This window comes from Protopterus annectens, chromosome 8.part1 (assembly GCF_019279795.1).
Source record: "Protopterus annectens isolate FY-2018-M chromosome 8.part1, PAN1.0, whole genome shotgun sequence".
Lineage (NCBI taxonomy): Eukaryota > Metazoa > Chordata > Ceratodontiformes > Protopteridae > Protopterus > Protopterus annectens.
Genome location: NC_056742.1, coordinates 355,004,827 through 355,027,542, shown reverse-complemented (window position 1 = coordinate 355,027,542; position 22,716 = coordinate 355,004,827). Strand labels below are relative to the sequence as shown.

At 41.0% G+C, this 22,716-nt stretch overlaps 1 protein-coding gene across 3 annotated transcripts in view; it reads left to right on the top strand.

Annotated features, from left to right (window-relative positions):
* Positions 1–22,716, top strand: part of LOC122810355 (zinc finger protein 585A-like) — a 534,209-nt gene that overhangs the window by 57,698 nt on the left and 453,795 nt on the right. For all 3 annotated transcript variants that reach the window (XM_044081935.1, XM_044081936.1, XR_006366088.1), the window contains exon 3: positions 20,869–20,970. In XM_044081935.1, the coding sequence (XP_043937870.1) occupies positions 20,869–20,970 (102 nt within the window). The remainder of the gene's footprint in view (positions 1–20,868; positions 20,971–22,716) is intronic.

Genomic DNA, 22,716 nt, shown 5'->3' with positions numbered 1-22,716 from the left:
TCATCAGCTCCTTCCAGGACATTTGTCCCATTTGTTTCCAGTCACCAGGGTGAGGGTCCATCATTCAGACAACCATGAGGGGTGATTTGAGGGTATTTTAACTTGTATTGTCCTGTGTCTGTGGTAGGGAGTCATGCAGTGGGCTGACTGTGCTGGTCATCATTCACTTCCACAGGTGACATTACCAGCAAGTTGCCCTGCCCCATCTTTGAGGAATCGGAGGTGGTTTCCCCTAATTTCCATCAGGACAATCCCACTTTCCCTATGTTTTCTCCAATCACCTGCATCCCTCTCCTCATGTCTCATAGAGTCGAGTGAGTCACACCCATTCATTACCTTTCCTCTTTCCCTCTCTGCCTACTTGGCTTATGCAGCTCATGGGCTGCTAATCAAACCTAGTTTAACTGGGTTGCAATTAGGGCTCCATCCCTCTGTGCCATGGAGCCAGGCAGCTTTGCTGTATTTTTTTGGAGTTGTCAATTTTTTCTGGTTATTTTGCATATAGTAGACATCTGTAAAAAGTCAGAAGTAGTTGACTGGAATACCCAAGTATACTTTGAAAATACAATATGAAAATACCTAAGAAGGAAGAAAATCTTGGCTAAAATAAATATTTTGATAATATGTGATTTTATTTGAGAAAAGGTTATTGGGTGTTATTTAGCATAATTTTATTCAACTTAATTTTTTTGATTAAGGGGTAAGTATTGAGAGCAATTATTTTTTAATATTTGTTTGTAATGTTATACAGAAGTATGTGCATTGTAATATAACAGTAGATGAAGAAATAATGAAAACTCTAAATAGTTAAATGTAAAGATGAGTGACTTACCTACATTTAACTTAACTCCTGATAACAAAGAAATCTGACTTCTCACTTGCAAAATTGACTGCAAATGCTTGTTAGGATGTGTTCACTGTGCATTCATCAGCAAACCATAAAGTTGGGACAGCAGTACACATAATTGAAATATTATCATGGAAAAAATTATCAAGCATTATCATAGGTTCATAGTAGGCTATCTGCCCTCGGGCATTTATAAGCCTAGCCAGAGTGTGTTTGGCTTTCGCCACCCATTTTAAATTAATTTTGCTATGCCCTTTTTCGAGGTTAGTATATTGTGCCTCTGTCTAACAGTGACACAGAAGTGATACCCGAGGTAAACCTACGATCTCCCATTCACTCATCAAGATTCCTCTTGAAGAGAGTCAGTGAGGGACTCTGCCTAACCTGGACTGGGATTTTATTCCAGAGTGAAGGGAGCCTCTGGGTTATGAATCTGTCCCTCCAGCATGTCCTATTTATTTCAGTGCTGAGGTTCAAGTCTCGAGCGTAGCTCGATGGGATTTGGATTTTCTGAGGTGCAGCATGTCCATTAATTCCGGGTTGGACATGGCTTTATACGTCAGGCACAGATCGCCTCTGAGCAGGCGGTATGCCACTGAGTAGAGCTGGAGTTTCTTTAACTGGGCAGTATATGGCATCTGTTTGAGCCCTTTGATCCTCTTGGTGCGGTACTTTTGGGGTCTTTCCAGTTGCTGCAGGTGTCTGGTAAGGTACATCCCAAAAGGGGCATTGTACTCAATTATGGGCCTGATGAGGGATGAGTAAAGAGGCACGATGACCTCCCCTGATCTAGATGTGAATCCCTTCATGATTAGGTGGGCTATATAAAATGTTTTTCTAACCACTTTGGCCACGTGGTTGTCAAATGAGAGATTGCTATCAACTTGGGTCCCCAGGTCCCTAATTACTTCTTCTGTACTTAATGGATTATCACCTATGTGGTAATTTGTGGGCACTTTGTTTTTGCCAAAGGGGATGACTATACACTTTTTGGCATTTAGCTTGAGGCCATGGTTCTGGCACCAGTTGTCTGTTTCTATGAGGCCCTTTTGGAGGATGCTTGTGTCGGCTGGAGAGTCGATTATGGCGCCCAGTTTGCAGTCATCTGCGAACTTGGTCAGCCACAGTCCTTCCATGTTGGCCTGTACCTCAGAGAAATATATACCGAACAAGAGAGGTCCCAGGACTGAGCCTTGTGGCACACCACTTGTAACTGGTTTGGAGTCTGACATGGCTCCCGCAATTCTAACCATGTGGGTTCTGTCCTTGAGTCAGTTTGCAACCCATCTAGTGACATAGGGGTTTATATTTAAGCTGGTGAGCTTATCTATAATGCTGAGTGGGACAAGTTCGCAAATGACACCACAGTCATAGGTCTTGTCAGGAACGGCATAGAAACAGCATATAGGAGTGAAGTGGAATATCATCTAGGCTGGTGTGACAGAAACAATCTGACACTGAACGTCACCAATACCAAGGAACTGATTGTGAACTTTAGGAGGCCTCAAGGAGCACATCAACCTCTGGAAATCAAGAGAGAAGCAGTAGAAAGATTCAAGAGTACTAAATTCCTGGGTATACACATATCAGAGTACCTGTCTTGGTTGGTGCACACCACCCACACTGTCAAAAAAGCTATTATAACACTAGCCACATGGAAAGAGTTTTTTTTTTTTTATCTTTAAAATCTTTAAACTCACTGAAACCAATATCCCAGACTTCAGGAATTTTGAGTCTAGTAATTTCATGAAATTCTGTGATGAAGTTTCAAAATTCACTTATAGCAACATCATCCAGATTTTGCAACAGCAGGTCAGTTTTTCAAAGGAGTTAAATGCACACTTAGATAAATCTATAGAGCTGCCAGTCCCAGCCAGATCTAAATATAATGAGAATTTAAAAACAAAGTCCTGGTAGTCCAATGACACAAGCTTTACAGTAAAAGGGGAAAAAATCTTAAAATATACTAAAGGTCAGAAGGCTCCCATATCAAGGATGAGGAGTCCCTGTCTCTATCAAATATAATGAGACGTTTAAAAAACAAATATATGTAGTGGTCTACCTGTATAAATAAATGTATGGACAGTGATCGAGTATGACAAAATGTTGCATAGTGCATTTTGGTAAACAAAACATTTCATTTTCAAATACCATACAGGTGATACAACCCTTCAATTAGTCAATCGCTGTTGTAAGGGATCTAGGTACTCTTGTTGATAATTCCTTATTGTTTGGCCATCATGTCTTCACAGTAGTTCAGACGGCCTTCTATCTGGCTCATGTAATTTCCAAATGCACTCCCACTTGATCCAAAGAAGCTTCAGTTCCTTTTTACCAGTACCTCATTGACCCATTGTTGAATATAATACACCGTTTAACAGGTATTTGTCTAAACATATCACTCAACTTGAAATACCTCAAAAATTCATAGCTGAAAAGATCAGTGGACTCGCAGGTCTTTGTTATCAGGATAAGTCTGGCAGCAGTCTCTCTCTGTCTCTGTACTCTGTCTCTTCTAGACTCCTCCATGGCTGTCTGTGTCTAGCCTTTCCAGACAAGAAAAATCCAACCCTCTCTGACCTCCTGTTCCATCACAGAACAAATGGTTTATCAGGTACTTTATGAAGGTTTAGTTCCTTTAACAAACGGATGCTGAAGACACATTAGTGTGACAGATTCATATCCCACCTTTTCCTGTACCTCTGGAGCAAACTTCCATTTAAATGTCAAGAGATTAACACTCTTGCTACCTTCAAGGTGAAGCTTCAAGGTGAACCTTGATAATTGGACGGGCAATGTCAGAATCTCCCCTGGTCTATTTTGTTTTGCCCTACTTGAGGCTGGAGAAACTTTTGAATAGGGTTTGTTGTCTAGGCTTGCAATCGTCTACAGACGGATTATGCATCTGTAAACCTAAAAGAGAGAACTCATTTGATACAGGTAGTAGCTGCCTTGTCAGAGTATAAAGGCGTCCAATGGTAGCCCAAAGATCACAGTGTTGGAACCTCTTTTGTTCGGCATTTACATTTTTGATTTCTGGACCACGAACCAAGACCTCTGACCAACCAAATATGCAGATGACTGCAAACTGGGAGTCATTGTCAAGTCCACTGTGAAACCCAAGACCGTAACACTTAATACCTGGTGTACTAAGATTGGGCTTTGACTAAATTCTGAAAAGAGCAATGTTGTCACATTTGGTAGATACTGGGCAGCATACAGCATAGACACCATACTCCAAAATGAGAATGTTGTTAAAGACCTTGGAACTTTGGTTGATATTGTCCCCTACTTTGATCATCATGTAATGACAGTAGTCAGAAGGTCTTTCTACATAGTGCAGCTGATTGCCAAATGAATATCATCCAGATCTAAGGAGGTTGTTGTCCCCTTAAATTCAGCATTACAACTAAGGAAGTCCAGAGGACTCTAGTGAAGTCTGGTATCCCACCTGTGACCCAGAGAGTGACAAGACTAACAATTAACAGAGTATAAAGGATTAGTCCAGATAAAATCACGTTGGTTAGCAGATCAAGGAGACTCTGTCTCTGACAGAACATTACAAGAACCATTAGAACACGAACACTCACTCACCCATCTACCTACTTAACTGAATAAACTACTGGAAACTTCAAATGTTTTTTTATTCCTCCCACAGGGAGGGTATCAGAGACAGTCTCCTAGATGTGTTAGTTAAAGTGAATTTATCTGTACTAATCCTTTATACTGTGTTTCTTATATTCAGCATTGGTTAAGCCAGTTATTGACTGCAATGCTTCCTTTTGTGATATACTTCAGGTGACATGTCAAACAATTAGAAAGACCTCAGAAGTTCTTGATTAAGAAGATCACTGACCTAAATACCCTAAGCTGTTAAAAAGTCACTGTCCCTTTATTCAGTATTTTACAGACTCCTGAGGGGAGACCTGAGTCTGGACGTCCATACCATTAGGGACCAAGTGGTTGTGGATCTTTTCTGTCTCCAAAAATCAAATCATCTCACAAATACGAGAACCAGGGACCTAAATCTTCATCAGCAAATAAATAAAACGTGTGTGTGTTATATATGTATTTACACAGTGCCTTCTCCACCATTAGAATAGACTCCCACTGCAAATTAAACAGTGTGATACGCCATTGTCTTTCAAATGGGAGATGGATGGATGATTGGATGAGTATCATAACTCTCAACCTCTTAGAATAAGAAATCTAGACAAACCCATATATAAGAGTGGGTGGGTGCCCAAAAATAGCTGCACTTTTTAAACATTGCTCTTACAAACTTATAAAGTTGATAGAATAACAGGTTTTTCATTTGTATGTTTTTTCTGAAGGGTATGAAGTCTGAAACTCAAATGTCTGCCTTTATTTCCTGATTTCAACTCAATGATTACCAGTGATTTGCCAGAAAAACACAATTTTACGGGAAACGGACCAAAAATATGAGGCAAACAGCTGGACATTCTGCAAAAATGTGTGCAATTATTTATTTATTAGCAGGTTGTTTGCCAGGGTGGTCCATTGGGCCACTAGGAGCCCATTTTCAATGGAGTCCTGGGGAGAAAAGCTCCAGAATAATACAAAAGTACAAAACACTAATACAATGATAGAAGTTACAAGATTACAAGTTAGGAAATTACGAAATATAAGAAAATTTGGATGGTTCAAAGTAATAAGTTGCAGTATATTGGCATTAGAAGGAGCAATTAGTACAGTGCAAGAAAAATAGAGGAAAATTAATTATAAGAAAATACAGATCTTGTACAATCTATGCTATCTACTGCTATTGCTAGGAGTTATAGAAACTATAGGAATTTATTTACAGATATAGTAGCTTAAGGGAAGCTATGTAGGATGAGAACAGGAACATTCCCACTGTGAAGTTAGGTAAGAGTGAAGTAAGGTTTTGAATGCAGAGAGACTGTTAGTGGTACGGATGAAAGGTGGGAGAGAATTCCAGAATTGAGAGGTATAGGTTCATAGTTTCATAGGTAGGTACTAGGCTATCAGCCTAAGGGCCTACGTAAGCCTAGCCAACAAGGTTCCCTGGCTTACGCCATCCAAGAAAGTTATTTTCCTGTGCCACTGTTGAGCAGAGACACAGAAGTGATCCCCGGGGTGTATTTCCTATTTCCCATCCACTCATCAAGATTTTTCTTGAAGAATGCTAATGACGAACTTTGCTTGACATAGATGGGTAGCCTGTTCCAGAGTATGGGAAGTCTCTGGGACAGGAATCTATCCCTCCAGCATGTCCTGTTTATTGTGGAGACAAGGTTTAGGTCTCTAGAGCATGTAGCTCAGAGGTATTAGGATTTCTTTAGGTGTAGCATGTTCAACAGCTCTGGGTTTGACATAGCTTTATATGTTAGGCAGAGATCACGTCGGAGTAGGTGATATGCTATGGAGTATAGCTGGAGTTTTTTGAGGCGGTCAGTGTAGGGCATTTGTTTGAGGCCAGTAATCCTCTTTGTGAGGTACTTCTGTGGCCTTTCCAGCTGCTGCAGATGTCTTGTGAGGTACATTCCAAAAGGGCATTGTACTCTATAATGGGTCTAATGAGTGTCGAGTAGAGGGGAACAATGACCTCTTTTTTTCCTGGATGAGAACCCTTTTATGATGAGGTGTGCCATGTAGAAGGACTTCCTGACTACTGTGGCGATGTGACTATCAAAGGAGAGACTACTGTCCACCTGGGTCCCAAGGTCTCTTATCATGCATTTGGTGTTAAGTAGATTGCTGAATATGTGGTAGTTCATGGGTACAGAGTTTTTACCAAAGGGGATGACACTGCACTTTTTGGCATTGAGCTTGAGGCCATGGCTCTGACACCAGGTATCTGTCTCAGCGAGGCCCTTCTGTAGGATGTCCACATAATTTGGGGACTTGACTTTGGCTCCTAGTTTGCAGTCATCTGTGAACTTCGTTAACCAGAGGCCTTCTGTGTTAGCCTGTACTTCAGAGAATTAGATACCAAACAGGAGAGGTCCCAGGATGGAACCTTGTGGTACTCCACTTGTCACTGCTTTGAGGTCGGATTTGGAGTCTGCAACTTTTACAGTGTGGGTTCTGCCAGTGAGCCAGTTGGCAATCCATCTTGTGACATAGGGATTTATACCTAGTTTAGTGAGTTTAGCTATAATTTCAGAATGAGGGATGGTGTTGAAAGCCTTGGCGAGGTCAAGATAGGCTGTGTGAACCACCTTACCCTCATCTACTGCTTTGGTGACTGCCTCAAAGAAGTCAATCAGGTTCAGGAGGCATGATCTGCCTTTCACAAACCCGAACTGGGTGGGATCCAGAGTTTGGAGGGTACCAATGTCTTTGTTTATAAGTTCCATGATGATACATTCCATGGCCTTGCAGACCAGGCTCGTCAGGCTAATAGGTCGATAGTTCCCAGGATCAGTGGTGGCTCCCCCTTTGCGGAGTGGGATAACTGTTGCTGTGTGTCATTCAGTGGGCACAAAGCCTGATGCAAGGCTATTTTTGAACATGGTGCTTAAGTGGGGAGCCAGTTCGTTCTGAAGTCCGTGTAAAATGCAGCCTGGGATGTTGTCCGGTCCCATGGATGCTATGTTTTTGGCTTTAGAGAGTGCAGCTTTTACCTGTGTAGCTGTGATTACAGGGACTCTGCATTGCAGTCTTCCTGTATAGATATGGGCCCTTTAGGGGGTGAGAGGGGGTAAAGTTAGCACTGAACCTATCTGCCAGGATGTTGGCAATATCAGTTGGTTCTGTAATTTTCGTGTCTTTGTGCTGTAACTTATAGCAGATCTGGGTGTTGCCATCGAGATTCTTGACATAGCTATAGAATGCTTTGTGGTTGTCCTTGGAATTAGTGGCAATTTTGTTTTCGTAGCTAGCTTTGGAGGATCTTATAAGGGATCTCAGCTTCTTACTGAGGCTGACCAGGGAGCTCCTCCACTCATGGGATTTTACTCTGTTTTGCAACAGTTTCTTCCTTCTGTTGTACAGTTTGTTTATGGCAGGGGACCACCAGATTGGCTTCCTTTTTTTGGAGGATAGCGTCTTGCTTCTGTTTGGGATAGCACGATTCATGCACTCGTGTAAGCGCTTATAGAGTGCATTTGTGTAGGATTCAGCAGTTGTAACTGTATTGTCCATCTGCATGAGTGTCATGAAGTTCACCACTTCTGTCTTAAGAAGCATGAAGATGGCTTTGGAGAAATATTTTACTGTGGTTTTCTTAATGGGGAGTGGGGGCGGCATGTGTATATCAAGGGTGATTAGCTTATGGTTGGATCAGACCAACGAGGAGTTGACTTCAGGTGTGGAACACCGGTCACTCATGGTTGTAATGACTAGGTCTAGGATATTGTTGCCCCTGGTGGGGGTGTGGATACGTTGATCCAGGGCATTGGAGTTTATGAATTTCAGAAAGCGTTGTGCTAAGGAGTTGGTACACGAGTAGTTTTCCCAGTTAATGGTGGTGTAGTTGAAGTCTCCCATTATTACGGTGTTTGGTTGAACCGTAATATTTTCCAGTACATCAAGAAAAGAGGAGTGGGAATCCTGGGGCATGGTGGGTGATCTGTAGCAAGCCACAATTTGGATTGCAGTTTTGCCCAGAGTTAGTTGCACTTGGATAACCTCGGATGCATTGTGCTGAGCAACTTGCCTGGAGGTGTGGCTATCCTTAATGAATATGGACACACCTCTGCCTTTGGTGTTTCGGTCCAGGTTACATGGGCGAAAAGTGTGGTATGAGTTATGGCCTGGTAGTGCAGGGGTGCTCTCTGGAGCCTTGAACCAGGTCTCAGTCACTGCACAGATATCGATGTTCTCCATTTTAAGGAGTGCCTCAAGTGAGTGTATTTTGCGGTTTAGACTTCTAGCATTACTCTCAGTTTTTGCTTGCCTATTCCTGTTACAGTGGTGAATTTGTTATTTGAACCTTGCCTAAAAAAGGCACTATCAGGGCAGCAAGAGCCTTAGCCAGTATCCAGAATCCCAGGGTGACAGGTGCAGGCCATCTGTGGCAAAGCATCGTGGTATGTCGACCATGTCATCCCAAGCAGACAGATACTGGATCCCCTTAGAATGACACCAGAAGCTTAGCCAATTCTTGAAGTCAATCATTTTGTCCTTGTACTGCTGTATCATTCTGGGCGATGGCAGAATGTTGCTCAGGGCTAGGGTCATACCTGCCTGGGCTGCAAGATCAGATAGCTCTTCCATGTCTCTTTTCATGTAGTCCAGGGAGGTACGTCTCAGGTCATTCACACCAACATGGACAATGACAGAGTCGTATTTGTACTTGTTGAGGAGTGACCTGAGTGCGTGGGTTATGTGGCGGATCCTGGCACCCAACAGACAGTTGACAGTAACCTTCTCCTTGTTTAGCCTGGTGAGTGGGACATCAGTGTGCCTGACTATAGTCACCTACGACTAGTGTGTTGAGTACGTTGTTTTGCCTTATTGGCTGTGGTTGAGTGGCACACTGAGTCTGTGGGCTATGTGTCATTTCGGTTGTGTTGGGGGATGGAGGTTGCTTGCGTTTCTGCTTTGGAGGTCTCTGTTGCTTAGACAGATTATTATTAAGAGCCTCCGCGAATGTTTTTGTGCTACTATGTATGGAGTTTGGTGGTGTAGATTTAGTGAGACTATGTTATGAGTGTGATGTGGTGCAAATGTTTATCTTCTCCTCATGACTGTCAAGTTCAGTCTTGGTTGGAGAGAGCTTTGCCTCCAGTTTGGCTAGATAAGTGCATCTCTCACAGGTGTTGGGTGGTAGGAGGAGAGGGTTGTCTGTATACATGAGGCAATTTCTACATTGCCTCAAGATGCCCAGATTCATCATATAGACAGGAGAGAACACTGGGAGCTGACCCTTGGACATGCCTGAATAAAAAACTATTTTCCTCTAGATAAGTGAGGAAAGTGAGTACAAGAGCTGTTTTTCTCTAAGCAAGTGAGAAAAGTAAGTACAAAAACTGTTTTCCTCTAGGTAATGAGGAAGGATTGAGTGCTATAGTAATTAGTAGCTTATTTAGTGCTTACAAGTTCTGAGCAAGTGCTGAGTATGAACAAGCAAATTTAAGTGCTAAAACTAAGAATCTGTATCTGCACTAGACGAGTTACAGGACAGAAACAAGTGCAAATGCAGGCTTTCAATTCAGAAAGTTGAGAGAGATGGAAGAGATTGCCCAAACGGCCAATAACTACAATTTCTGGGCCAGAACCACACCTTATGTGGTAGACAGGTTACCTAGTGCGTACCACTCCCACTGATAAGCTAAAAGGCTTCCCTCCAACACAGAAAGGCTTGGGGGGGGGGGCTCAGAAGCTTACATACAGTCCTGGATACAGCAAATCTGTATCCGGAACACTAGTTACAGGAAAGGTAGGAAACAGGCTTACAGTTTTTTTTTTTTACAGAAAATATGATGAGTATTCAGAAATTCTCCCCTGAGTGGACTGGCATAGCCCCCCTCGAAAAAGGAAATGTGGTCTAAGGATGTGTGCTGGCAAGGTGTAAATGGCAGCAAGATTCAGTTGCCATGCATTTCCTATGATTAAAGGATCCTAAGTAATTGTTAACCGAAATACAATATAAAAATGCCTAATATTAAGCATAAAAAGGCCAATGTACAGTATCAGAAGCAATTTAGAAGTCCATTAATAAAGCTGAACATTCATCCATAATTTGATGAAATCTGGGCCGCATGATACATGGAGGAGGTAGGGTAGGTGACAGCATTTTTCAACCTACAGGCTAAGATTTTTGTATATATTTTGGCCTCTAACTGAACTAAAGAAATGGGTCTATGACTGCTGGGACATAGTCTGTTCTTATATGGTTTAGGGAAATATTAGCAATCGTAGAGGAAACCAGGAAAAAAACCTTTAGTTTCTCCTTTTTGATTTTGATCTAGCAAAAAGGAAGTAAGCTTATTTTAAGATGTTTTTAGAAATTTGAAGTAAGCCTGTTGGTCTTAGGCACTTTCTCTGCTAAGTTAAAATCTATTGCTGCTAAAATGTCACTTTTTGTAACTGGGTTACCAACTTCATTTTATTCAGGATTCTGATTTTGTTTAATTTAAGAATGCTAAGACATAAGTCACTATCTTGGAGGTTGAATGCAAATCTGAAATTTGATATCTTATGATATTCCTGTATCATAACTACATAGATTCTGGAATTGTCTTGGATGATATCTGTTTTTTGTCATGTATAATGGTAATTGCAATATTTCTGTATATTTTGCACAGTCTTGTAGAGTATTTTGATAGAGGAAAGTCCTTTGACCCAGTGAAATAATCTTATTTTTTTCCCTGTGTTATTGTATAGCTAACAGTAGTAATCCAGTTCGTTTCCATTTTCTTCCTCTAATTTGCTCAGACAACAGTTTGTCCTTTCAGCCTCATATCTTGTGTCATTGCTCCAGTTAATTTACTTATGGTAAGGTTATCACACAGTCTCATATTCTTGTTCCTTACGTTTTATTTATTAATATGTTTTGCCTTTTCTCTAATTCCAACTTTTAAAGCATTCCCAATTTGTAAACATAGTGTGTTATTACTTTAGTTCTGTCTCAATAATCATAGGTTCATAGGTTCGTACTGGGCTATCTGCCCTAAGGCATTTATAAGCCTAGCCAGAGTGTATGTGGCTTACACCACCCCTTAGGATGAGAATACTACGCCCTTTTAGGGTTTAGTTTACTATGCCTCTGTTTAGTAGTGACACAGAGATGACTCCCGGGGTAAACCTACGATCTCCCATCCACTCGTCGAGATTTCTCTTGAATAGAGTCAGTGAGGGGCTCTGCCTAACATGGACTGGGATTCTGTTCCAGAGTGTAGGGAGCCTCTGGGTTATGAATCTGTCCCTCCAGCACGTCCTATTTATTTCTGTGTTGAGGTTTAAGTCACTTGTTCTCGTGGCTCTGATGGATTTGGATTTTCTGAGGTGGAGCATGTCCATTAATTCAGGATTGGACATGGCCTTGTACGTCAGGCACAGATCACCTCTGAGTAGGCGGTATGCGACTGAATAGAGCTGGAGTTTTTACAGTCGGGCAGCATATGACATATGTTTAAGACCCTTTATCCTCTTGGTGAGGAACTTTTGGGGTCTTTCCAACTGCTGCAGATGTTGGGTGAGATACATCCCAAATGGGGCATTGTACTCAATCATTGGCCTGATAAGAGAAGAGTACAGGGGCACAATGACCTCTCTTGATCTAGATGTGAAACCCTTCATGATAAGGTGGGCAATATAGAAGGTCTTCCTAACCACTTTGGCAATGTGAGTATCAAATGAGAGGTTACTGTCAACCTGGGTCCCTAGGTCCCTGATTACCTCTTCCGTACTTAATGGATTACCGCCTATGTGGTAATTTGTCAGTACCTTGTTTTTCCCAAAGGGTATGACTATACATTTTTTGGCGTTCAGCTTAAGGCCATGGCTCTGGCACCAATTATCCGTTTCTATGAGGCCTCTGAAGGATGTTTGTGTCCGCTGGAGTATCAATTATGGCGCCCAGTTTGCAGTCATCTGCAAACTTTGTCAGCCACAATCCTCCTATGTTTGCCTGTACTTTGGAAAAATAAATGCCGAACAAGAGGGGTCCCAGGACTGAGCCCTGTGGGACACCGCTTGTGACTGGCTTAGAGTCTGACATAGCTCCAGCAACTCTGACCCTGTGGGTTCTGTCCTTGAGCCAGTTTGCAACCCATCTTGTGACATATGGGTTTACATTTAAGCTGGTGAGTTTGTCTATGATGCCCGAGTGGGGTATTGTCAAAGGCTTTTGCAAGGTCAAGGTAGGCTGTGTGAACTGCCTTACCCTCATCAATGGCCTTAGTGACTGTTTCAGAAAAGTCGACCAAGTTCAAAAGGCAGGATCTGCCCTTGACAAAGCCAAATTGAGTAGGATCCAATGTCTGTAGGTCCCCAATGTCTTTGTTTATGAGTTCCATAATGATCCTCTCTATAGCTTTGCAGACCAGGCTCGTCAAGCTTATGGGGCGGTAATTTCCAGGGTCCGTAGAAGCACCGCCTTTGTGAAGTGGGACCACTGTTGCCGCACGCTCTTTGGGTGCGTATCCTGTAGTAAGGCTAAGAATAAACAGCAGCCTTATGTGTGGGTTTAGTTCCTCTTGGAGTTCATGTAGCACACAGCCCGGGACACCATCCGGTCCCATTGATGCTGTGTTTTTAGCTTTAGAGAGGGCGGCTCTCACCTGGGCATCTGAGATGTTAGGGAGGCTACACTCTGCTGGGATAGTTATTTCTCCTTTTGGGAGGGAGGGGGAAGAGAAATTTGCACTGAACCTGTCTGCCAGAATGTTGGCAATGTCAGTGGGTTCAGTGTATTTTGTGTCATTTTGGACTAACTCTGAGCATATCTGGGAGTTTCCACCCAGGTTTCTAACATAGCTAAAGAAGGCCTTGTGATTGTCTTTTGTGTCTTTTGCGATTTTTCTCTCAAAGTTGGCCTTGGATGATTTTATGAGTGATTGTAGTTTTTGCTAGTACTGATCAGAGACGCCTTCCCTTTTAGGGATTTTGCTCTGTCATATAGTAGCTTCCTCCTCCTGTTGTAAAGTTTGTTTATGGCTGGGGTCCACCAGACCGGGCGCCTGCCTTTGGGGGAATGGGTCTTGGTTTTATTTGGGATTGCATGATCCATGCATTCTTGAAGGTGCCCATAGAAGGCATTTGTCAGTGACTGCGTTGCTGTCTTTTAGAAACAGTGGATCAGACTTTTGTGGATACATCTTGAGTGTAAAGGTAAAGCCTTCTATTTCTGAATGTACTTGATTGTGGTCAGACAAAATAACTACACAAATTGAGTTCTCTCGGACTTTAGATAATAATGACGGTATCCACATGTCCAACCTACTAGCAACATTTGTTTGAGCTGCCAGGTATGTACACTCAAGCTGTTCAGGCAACTACCGTATTATATTCCTCCAAGCCATTGCTTATAGGTTCCTTAACCTTGTGTGTACCCATCACTTTCAGTAAAGATACATATAGTAAGGGACATCTGCAAAGATTCTAGCCACTATTACACAGCAGGTGTAATTCACAAGAAAAGGCATAAAAGAAAGAAATAGATAGGCTTACATCCTGTCTTCTTACAGCTGAAATTCTGACTCTTTGAAGGTCAAACACTGTGTTGAAGATTTCACCTGTTATGAGCAAATAGTTCCTAATATTTCCCATAGGTTATCTATCAAATTAGTAGTATTTCTGTTGGGGCCATACAAATTGCCAATGAGGATACGAGTATTATCATTGTCTGCTGATACTAAGACCAATCACCCATCATCTCCTTCCCAGGTGCTTATCTTGGACCATCCCAAAGACCTGCATATTATTGCGATAATACCCCTTTTAACCATACTAGCAAAGTGAGCTACCTCCCTATGCCTCTTCTGTTAAAAAATGTTTTTATTCATTTTCTTAAATGTGTTGTATGTACCCCAATTTTCTGAATTTGTGAAAAAGAAGTTTTTGCTTTAGCATGATGACAAAACCTTTTGATACTCCATGTCAGATATTTGATACCGTAATATACCATAGATGGCAAAAATCAAACTTAATTTCATTGGACTTAATATAGATGTCTTGCATAAAGGAGTGTGCCAAGATTTTGAAGAACTCTAGATTTTGTAAAAGTTATCTGTTCTTAAAATCCACACAGAAATGGGAAAATCAGAATAACAACAAAACTGAGATTCCATTTGCCTGAGTTGGTGCTGAGGTGGAGGTAAAAGATCCAGTGGCACTTGTGGAAAATAGTAAGAGAATTTCTCCAGTGTATAGGCCAAATGTGTGGTAGTTGGTATAAATACCACCTTGAGTGTCTACTATTTATTATTTATTTATTTTATTTTACATTTGTTGACCGGGAAAGTCCGACTGGATATATGTCCATTTTCATCAGAGGCCCAGGGAGAAAAGCTCCAAATACAATAAAGAAATTTTGTAAACATAATTAAAAAGGATTTTTGACTATTGACTCAACTTAAACTTTAAGCATACTTAATATACATATTCTTTACAAGTACAGTCATAGAGAATAACATAACACAGAGAGTTGTTACATGGGTTAACAAAAATTCTTTGGGAATAGTTAAAAAAGCGAAATAAGCAAAGCAAGAGGAATCCAGTACTATAGACTTAAAAATGAGAAGCAAAAAGACAGTGTCAGTCAGGATTTGAGCATGGGCATAGCCATTGTGATTTTAGGAAGATTTTAAGTTGTTTTTTGAAAAGAGGATTGGATGTCAGGGATTTAGTTCTTTTGGTAGCTTGTTCCAAGGGTTACCAGTAGAGTTAGTAAATAGGCAGTCCCCAGATTTGTTGTTGGATTTTAAGATAGAGACAAGTACTCTGTTGGCAGATCGTAAGGTTAAAAGATTTTGATAGGGGCTAATAAGGTTTCTGAGTATGGGAGTATTGAGGGATGATGCAGGATCTTGTGAATGATTATGAGTTGCTGAAAAAGAAACTGGCTTTGCAGTTCTAACCATCCGAGAAGTTTGAGATTTTTGCAGTGGTGGGTACGAAATGGGGCATCAGTGGCAAATCTGGCTATGTTGTTATAAGATGTTGCCAACTTATTTATATTGCTTTTGCAGAGGTTTGTATAAATTTGTGAGGCATAGAGGAGGGTAGAGATTAGGCGAGTTTGGGCAATAGTAGTCCTGGCTGAAGGAGTAAGAAAGGGTTTAATTCTGTACAGGGAGCCAAGTTTTCTATTAACTGATTTGATAGTTAGATTGATATGAGTGTCAAAATTAAGATTGTGATCAATTGTTATCCCTAAAAGTTTGGTGGTTATGTCAGGAGCTATTAATATACCATTTTTAGAAATGACTGTAAAGTTTATGGTGGGGGATTTTTGAGTGGGAGTGAACAATAGTAATTTATTTTTTTTAGGGTTAAGGAGGAGACAGCGTTGATGAAACCAGTTTTCTACTAAGGTAAATATTTTTTGGGTTGTGGCTTGAAGTTGGGAAGGCAAGGAGGCAGCACAGATTAAGGTTGAGTCATCAGCATATTGTATACAGGTGGTTTGAGGAAGGGAGGCTGACAGATCATTAATGAATATAGTAAAGAGGAGCGGTCCCAAAATTGATTCTTATGGGACTCTGAGAGTAATAGGGAGCAGAGAGGACAGTTCATTGTCCCAGAAGACTGCTTGCTGTATTTTTTCCAAGTAAGATTGAAACCATTTGACTGTTTGTGTATCTAATGAGAGAAATTTAAGTGTGTCTATCAATAGTTCGTGATTCACCATGTCAAGTGCTTTGGAGAGGTCAATAAACATGGCAGAGGATAGGAGATTGTTATTTCGATTTTTATTTATACAGTCTGTAAAGTGTAAAGGATAGGAGAGCTGTGGTGGTGCTATGATATGGTCTAAAACCGTGTTGGCAGTCTACTAGAAGGTGATTTTGGAGGAGATGAGTAAGAAGTTGGCGATGAATACATCTCTCCATAATTTTTGCTAAATGTGCTAAAAATAGTCCATAGTCCTAGTAGGACTAATGTAGTCAAAAAAAGAAAAAAAACATAAGTAAAAAACTTGAACTTTGCTTTGAAAAGGATGTATTGTGGTAATTTAACTTCTGCCAACTTCATAAATAAAGCACAATTATGAAAGTTAAGCAACACTGCTGTAATAATTGTCTTTCACTGTAAAAAGAACAAAAAATATAGATTTAAGGTGGCTATCTAGCACTTGAACAGTATTGGTGTACCAGTTATTATTGAAACGGTTGCCTAGTGAAAAAAACAGAGCAAGGTTGTTGAACTGCTTCCTTGCAACAGTATGACCAAATTCCTGTATAGCTTGCAGAAATATTCACCCTTACCCCAACCAGGAAACAAGTATGCATTCAGTAGAGGTTAAACAGGGCCTACTTCCTAATAAAAAACATTATTCAAAACCTTTACAGATCACTTTTAAGTCATACTTTTTGTTAGGCAGAGAACAGTAAAAAGACCAGACAACTCACTGAGCAAGAACAATGCTTCTGCATCATAGTAAACACACCCATGTACATTCAGGGTTAACTTACTGTTCCAATTTGAAAATACTTCTTATCAGAGAAAATAAAGTTGAAGTAGAACTTCTTATTGCAGTAACATTAGTACCTCTTAAACCTTGAAAGAAACTGTAAAGAGACTGCATATTACTTTTACTACTGGACACCACTATCCTATTCATAACAATGTCCACATCCACTGTGTGTGCTGCATGAGAGTGGACCATTAAAGCATGCAGAGAAGCCCAGTCAACATAACAAACAAGTCACCCTGACAATGAGCTAGAACTTTTAAAGGAGTGTCTGAATCACAATATGAGTGTTGTCACTGTCAGGTAAGATGCATGTAAAGTTTCTAGCCACCATTACACAACAGATAAAACTTCTCACAAGGAAGGACATAAAACAAAGAACTAGACAAATGTACAGCCTGCCTTTTGGAGTTATATTATTCCTAATGAACAGACTGTCTATTGCCATACTGATCGCTGCAAAATAAATGTACACAAATAACAGCACATTTGAAAATGAGCTGCTGTGAATTAAGGGATTATGTAATAGTAATCCATGATCACTGGTTGGTGGTAAATGTGTAGCTAATACTGAATCTGTACATATCTTTCTGTTCATGTCTGTCTATAATAGACTGTATTTGCTGTAGCTTGATTGTGGGTATTTGTGGCACAGAGGAATCCATGTGTCTGACCTTCTTCATTTGACTCCAGATGGATGGTTAAAACGTCATGTTTATTAGAAGAAAGGGTGCTTAAAACTTTGTATTTAGTAAAAGCAGGTTAAAAGATATTGTGGAACACACGTCCTCCACCTAACAGTTTCTATTGTTATTGCCATGCGATATGCACACGTTCTTTTTTTAACAATTTTCATTCACTCCAACATTACTTTAAGTTGTTCAAGTGATCAATTACCAATATATTTATCCAACTGAGCATTTTCTCTTTGGATTTGGGAGACTTGCTCAGAAATGAAGCTTGTTGCTTTTGGTTTTGGCTGGTTACTTTGATTGCTGTAGCATTCAAGGTATGGTTTTGATGCAACCATGTTTTTAATAATTTTTTTATATCTGTAGGTACAGTAAATTTAAAAATACTGGAGCCTTGCAAGATGAGTAGAGTAGCCAGAAAGCAAATCTGCATTCCAAACCTATGTTTGTGAAAGCTCTTGAAAAAAAGAGGCCAAAGCCTTCTGTTTTTTTTTTTTTTTTTTTTTTTTTTAATGTTCTGCTTAAGTCTGGAGTGAATCAGATGAGAAATGCTACTAACTTGCTTGCACCCTGTGTCACCTTCCTAAGGATCAACTTTTTATTTTTTAAACATCTTTATTAAGTCATTACATTTTAACCTGTTGCATGGGATTGCATACATTAATAGAAAAAAAAAATGCGGTAACACTTTCCATTGTTATTGCCATGCAGTACACGTAATTATTATCCTTTTAACAATTTTCATTCACTCCAGCATTACATAAGTTGCTCAGTACCTGCTTTCCCTTAAACCTCACTCCTCCTTACATTATTTTGCATGCATTGTTCCAACAAACTATATTTATTTCTAATAAGTTTGTTCCTTCCCTTTTCTAAAGATCTCACTTCCAGTTTTTAATCTCTTTTGCAATATCCAGACCTTTGTTTATGTCAGGAATAGATTTTGATTTCCAAGTAATTGTTTTTTTTTTGGCAACCATTGACAGTAAATTTGGTAATCCCTTGTTTATGTCTAGGCAGTTTGGATCCAGTATCACAACTCAAAAGAAGCATTTCCTTAGTTTTGATAAGTGTAGTTAAGACACTTTAAAAAGTGCCTAAGCAAGTTGGTGTTTCTGTTTTTATCTATTTTTATTTGTTTATTTGAATAATCTGTGTGTGTGTGTGTGTGTGTGTGTGTGTGTGTGTGTGTGTGTGTGTGTGTGTATGTAAGAGAGAGCATATCTTAACCTCCAGAATACGAAATATTGCTGTTCTGGATACAGTATGGCTTTTGTAAATACCTTAAGCACACCTCCATGAAGGATTTCCATTGTGGAGATCAAGATGGGATGTAGGTTAGCAGTATCTGTGAAAAGTACACCTACACACATGCATGAGCCACTGTAGAGGAATAAGAGTTGTGACTCCAAATGCAGTGTTTGTAGTTTCATAGGTTTACAAGTATGGGTTGTATGTATAGATAGTCTTGCATAATCCACATTACGCAGTTCTAAAGAACAAAACTGTGACAGCCGTAGCGGTGATAACTTTATAAGCACCTCATTAACAATCCCTAGCAGGCAAACCCTGTGAATGTGTCCAAACATAACACAGAAATGACAGGTTAGTTAATAACAGCTTCTTGTATCTCCAGATACACAGAGGCTGTTGTATTTACAAGAGCATATACAGTTGTTGTGATGTGCCAGGAGAGGTCCTAATGAGGACTGCCGATCATTTTCATACACTTAAAGCAACCAGATATATGAAGTGCTGTGCTTCTGCAGAGACCACTCCTTGCTCAGATAATACAACATGTCTGTATGCCTAACATCATGGGCAGTATGTAGGATTTGCTCTAATGCATTGCTTATTTATCACTGAAACTGTCTTATTGAAAGATAAAGTAATACTGATCGTGTCCACACGGGAATACGTGAGTGATCTCTGGTGATTACCATTGCTTTTTTTTGGTGGGATGCTTCCCACCTGAGCGCACATATCCAAGCAGATTCATACAGTTTGTGTGTAAATCGGCACCATGTTCATTTGCTGCACTGGCCTGTCCTTTATTCTTTGATATTCATTAAATGTATGCAAGCCCAGCATGATATTCAGGAAGCTCCAGGAGGTAATTGAGATGCAGCATGGAAATACAGCTTGCATATTATAGCCTGTCTGGTTTTGAACAGTCACTGATGAATGCTGTGAGACTCCCGTGGCACCAGATAGAGAAGCAATATTCAGCCAAGTGATATTGCCAAATATTTCTAATTATGGGTTAAATATTTCAAGGTACTAGTCTTCCTGGAGGTTGAAGAGATTACAGATGTGTTTAGAAGCATCAAGGGGTCCTTTGCTGGTGTTGCCTTTGGGTTTGTGCAGCAGTTTGACAGGTATTATGTCACTGGCAAACTAAATATGTACAGCATCCGTTATGCCAAGGTGACGGGAATGTTATCATTGTTTTCACTGTCTTTCTGTGGGGTGTACAGGTTGACAGGTGATCTGCACATGGCCAGAATCCAAATCAAGGTCTAGCACAGGCATCTCCAGTTTCTTGTGTCATTGCACAAAGTTTATCTGCAGGAATTATTTGCACTAGTAGAATGATAGCAGGATTGGGAAAACTACAAGGTCATGGTGAGAGAGATGTTGCCATCACCTGGAAGCAAGAATGCAGGCAACAAGTATTAATAGCTTTCCACAGTGCTGCAGAACACAGTCCAACAGTACACTGCATTATCTTTGTACTGCTTGTTACAGCTGTGTAGTATAAATGACCATTTGTCAGCATGTTACAGGGGCACACACACATATCATCCACTTAATAAACTTTTGTAGCATGCATATATCTCATGCAGTGCATTTCAAGACTTGACATTTTGGGTGCAGCTCACATTACTAACACATGCATTACACTCTACACACAGTAAACTGGAGGCCATGGTGAAATGGGTATAGTGAGTTGTCTCGATGTAAATTTTGTAAACTCCAGGTAGTTCCAACTGTTAATAATCTGTTTACATTTTTATTTACCAGTGAGGAATAATGCCTTTGTTGTGATAAAAAAAAATGTTGAGCCATAAGATTAGTGCAGCCCTTTGTTAATTTGTGAATATAACTGTTGATTCAGTTTAGTAATTTTGTTAACTTGAGCAGATGCCATTATAATTGTTTTGCTAACTGACTCTTGTCAGCTACCTTTACTTGTATCCTGGCAGCATACCTTCTCTTCATCTTTTGATATTTATTAATCTGCATATGTTATTTTTGTTTAGATATCCAGAATTCTGAAGGTTTGCATTCAGACTTGATGACCTGTGGAATATGCCCTAAACGGTTTCCAGATGTACTGACATTCCTACTACACAAGGCTCAACGTAAGTAAATACATTTCTGATACCTGTAAATATAGCATCAAACCCAGGTGCCTAATTGGCAGTAGTCAGTGTACTACATTGCTAAAGCAATGATGTTATGTAGTCCAATCTTGCCTGCATTCTTACTCGTGGGTTCAGAGCCGAATATCGGCTCTGACTCGGCCAACTTTTAATTACTAGCTCAAAGTCTCTCATTGGCTGGGCCAAGCAGGTATTCCACGCTGCACTGCTCCATAACCCCAGATCTCGTTTGCCGCTCGTGTAGCTAGGACATGGTTTCGCTTGGCTGTGGCTAAGTACCTTCTTTTTTCAATTTCTCTTGAGAAATTTGATAATCGTTTAACCACAAAAGCTATTTTAATAGCTATTCTTCTTGTTGCTTGTTTGTAGTGTTTTTTGTTCATGTAGTTGGTATCCCTAACTGTTCCAGTGGGCTAGGCCCGTTTTACTTAGAGGACCTAGTCCTCCTTTCTCTGTGTAGTGCTCCGTTTCCTTTGTGGAAGGCTTCTGTTGTGTATTTTGGGATAAATGTGTTCTGCTTAATTTTAAGTAGTGAGTTGTGAGTTAGTAAAGAACCGTTTTACTTGGAGGTTCTTTGGTTGCCTTGTGTAGTCTGATTTCCCACCTTTACTGTTTTCCGGCTAGGTTGTTTTCGTGGTCTGCTTGTGTAAGATGTCTAAGGATCTGAAGGAACATAAACCTTCCGGTTTTAAAAAATGTTCCAAGTGTAGTTACAAAATGTCCATTACAGATGAGCATTCCGTATGTGTTTACTGCCTAGGAGCTGTTCATTTGCAAGAGTCTTGTAGCTTCTCTCACGCCTTCAGTCCGAGGGTGCTCCAGGAGAGGAAAAATAAACTAATATTGAAGGGACTCCTAAAACCTTTGTTAGAGGAGTCTTTAGACTCGACTTCTAGTTCTCAGTCCAAGTCTAAAGCTTCGAAGGCGAAGAAGAGATCTCTGTCTCCGTCTGTCTCCTCGGAGCCACCGGAGCAAATTTCTAAACTTGACTCTACCTCCTCAGCTCCTCTGTTCTCTGTGCCGCAGGAGCTATCTGTAGTACTGGAATCGGCATCTGCTCCTATTTTACTGGAACTCATTCAGAGCCGGTCGCCCAATGTTAGGCATGGTTCTCCTGAGAGGAGATCCCAATCTCCATCCCTGTCCTCCAAATCCTCCAGGCTTTCTGATTTTGATGTTGATAGGGTGGTACAGAGGCTCCTGCAGTCATCGGTGTTGGCAAAATTATTCTCGGCTCCGACCCAGTCGGCTCCGGAGCCTGTCCCGATGCTTGTGTCAGTGGTTCCTCCTCCGAGCACTTCCTTGTCTTCGGAGCTGGAGTGCTCCTCTCCGAGTGATGTTCCTGCGCCGGCTTCGATACCACTCAAGGGTTTATTGGTGCTGACGTCGGCTCCGACCCAGTCGGCTCCGTCCACAGGGTTCGGCACTCAGGTTTCCTTAGTCGGGCCCGAGGGGGATACTTCGGGACACCTGTCGGTTCCAAGCCTCCTTCTCGGCGCATTGGTTTGGAGGACCCTGACCCCGGTCATGGCCTTGGAGGCAGGTCGGTCCTCAGATTCGGGGGGACCCGCCTTCGAGGCACTGGCCAGATCATCAGTTACATCACCTGGATTGGTCATTCCGTCCCCTTCCACCCCGGCTAGAGCCTCTGACGTCCCCCTATCCATAGATGGCAGAGCCCAAAGGTCTGGGGATACCCCCATGAGCGGTCCCCAACTTTCTGAT